Source organism: Camelina sativa, chromosome 5 (genome assembly GCF_000633955.1).
Source record: "Camelina sativa cultivar DH55 chromosome 5, Cs, whole genome shotgun sequence".
In the NCBI taxonomy this organism is placed as follows: domain Eukaryota; kingdom Viridiplantae; phylum Streptophyta; class Magnoliopsida; order Brassicales; family Brassicaceae; genus Camelina; species Camelina sativa.
In genome coordinates this window covers 15,383,604-15,386,038 of record NC_025689.1, presented here as the reverse complement: position 1 = coordinate 15,386,038, position 2,435 = coordinate 15,383,604, and the positions used below count along the sequence as shown (strand labels likewise).

At 32.6% G+C, this 2,435-nt stretch overlaps 1 protein-coding gene across 1 annotated transcript; it reads left to right on the top strand.

Annotated features, from left to right (window-relative positions):
- Positions 988 to 2,427, top strand: LOC104786974 (protein CENTRORADIALIS-like). The gene is made up of 4 exons (XM_010512459.2): positions 988 to 1,371; positions 1,728 to 1,789; positions 1,924 to 1,964; positions 2,061 to 2,427. Exons 1-4 carry the CDS (start codon positions 1,168 to 1,170, stop codon positions 2,279 to 2,281), a joined length of 528 nt encoding a protein of 175 aa, XP_010510761.1. The 5' UTR covers positions 988 to 1,167; the 3' UTR covers positions 2,282 to 2,427.

Genomic DNA, 2,435 nt, shown 5'->3' with positions numbered 1-2,435 from the left:
AGTTAGTTTGTAACCGTTATCGAAAATATTAAAATATATAGATTCGTCATTATATGATTTTGAATTTACTGATAATTTGATGGATATAGCCTATTCATGGGGAATCCGTCGGAAAAATACAACTAATCTTCCCGAAGGACACCTATTGAAATTAGAAAACACGAAACAATCTTTATTTTCCTCTAGAGAGATACTCCTACTTCTACGGCGTATGGCGATGCATTTTTTAAATAATGTAAATGTATATTATAACGTCAAGAAACAAAAGAAAAAAAAAAAGAACATATAAGTCTTAACGTACTAGAATTAAAAATTCAGATAAAAAAAGGAAAAGCTAAATTCCCGATGCCACCAAGTTAATGCATTCGTTCTGTTTAAATAATGGCTAGAGAAGAACATTGCCGTATTACATTTCTCTTCTTTTAATCTTCTCTCATTCTAACATAAATTTTATTATAAAAGGTACTTATTTCAACATACATATTTAATCTATCCACTTGGCAGAAATATTTTATATTTCATTTCAGAAAGAGTTTTCCTTGAACAGATATAACAAAAATAATATCAGATTCACAATGACGACTTCAGTGATGGTACTTTTACTGAGCATACTCCTTACCACCTAATATATATATAGTTCTTCTTTATATTGACGAATCATTACGTACGAAAAAAAAATATATAACGTAACTTATATATCAACCTAGCTATGCAAAAAATAATTTATTTTGGCCAATGCAAATATAGTTAAATGCTCAGAAATATCTTACTCTAGAAGTAAATTTTATTTTATTTTTGGTGTATGATGATTTAACGTAGATTAAAAAATGTCTTCTTGTTTTTTTTTTTTTTTTTTTTTTTCTGTGTGAAGCATCTATATTAACAAAAAAAGAAATATATTCCTTGGATCTATACATCAAATCAAATGCATTACAGCCATTTAGTTTCCTCTCTAAAATCCTATAAATACATCCTCATCTCACTTTATGCTTCATCAAATCAACACAAACATATCCCCCAAAGCAGACCTAAAGCAAGCCCAAGCTTGTCTCTCCCCACACCAACACACACACAGTCTCATCAAACTCAGAACACTATTTCCTTAAATTTTTTTCCATACTATTAATTCTTTATTTCTTCTTCTAAACTCTTAACCAAGCAATCGAGATGGCCAGGATTAGCTCAGACCCGCTTATGGTTGGGAGAGTGATCGGAGACGTTGTGGACAATTGTTTGCAGGCAGTGAAAATGACAGTGACCTATAACTCTGACAAGCAAGTCTACAATGGCCATGAACTTTTCCCTTCTGCTGTTACAAACAAACCTAAGGTTGAAGTTCATGGGGGTGACATGAGATCATTCTTCACTTTGGTACGCATTGCTTTCATTGTATATGATTTATATCATATATATACCATATGCATAAATATAATAACTAAAATTTGAAGTTATGGTAAGGTGAAAATAGCTTAGCTAGGCGATTCTTAATTTCCGTTTTATAACTTTTTCTTCGCTTGTCGCTCTTTATCTCATGAATATTTGAATCTTTCTGTACATACAAATATGAGATTTTAATTATTTATATTATCTTCATAAGCAGTTAATATTATATACAAAAAGATTTGCAGAACGAACTAGTTTGTGTCAGATACATACGTGTTATATATGTTAATCTATGTATATCGGATGAGTCACGTGTATTCACATATATCGAATATTTCAAACAGGTCATGACTGATCCTGATGTTCCTGGACCTAGTGATCCTTATCTGAGAGAGCACTTGCACTGGTAAAATTGTTCTTTTCAATTTTCGATTAGAGAAAAATTTACAAAAGAAGGAAAATAATAATAATAATAATAATAGTAAGAGACATGATATTTTACACAGAAACATAACATTTTCTTGCAATGATCAATTTCAGGATTGTTACCGATATCCCTGGGACAACTGATGTGTCATTTGGTACGTCCTATACATATAAATAACATACTACAATAAATTTCATATATGTATATTTTATATATGTTGCAAAGATTTTAATATAAGAATACAAAACAGGAAAAGAGATGATCGGGTACGAGATGCCTAGGCCAAACATAGGTATCCACCGCTTTGTGTATTTGTTGTTCAAGCAGAACCGTAGAGGAAGTGTGGTGTCTGTGCCATCGTACAGAGACCAGTTCAACACTCGGGAGTTTGCACATGAGAACGATCTCGGCCTCCCCGTCGCGGCTGTTTTCTTCAACTGCCAGCGTGAGACCGCCGCTAGACGCCGTTAAATGACTTCCACCACTGCCGTAACTAATTCTGGCTGGACAATGTGTGTTGTTCCAGGCATTCTATATTTTAGTTACGGGAAACAGCTTTCTCTATCGTATTTATTATGAACTGTTTGTGATCTGAATAAACTTGGCTTATAATCTCATGATCTAT

Coding starts and splice junctions, on each gene's coding strand:
- LOC104786974 (XM_010512459.2), top strand. CDS start 1,168: ATGGCCAGGATTAGCTCAGACCCGCTTATGGTTGGGAGAGTGATCGGA. Junction 1,372..1,727: donor TGAGATCATTCTTCACTTTG/GTACGCATTGCT, acceptor TATTTCAAACAG/GTCATGACTGATCCTGATGT. Junction 1,790..1,923: donor CTGAGAGAGCACTTGCACTG/GTAAAATTGTTC, acceptor GATCAATTTCAG/GATTGTTACCGATATCCCTG.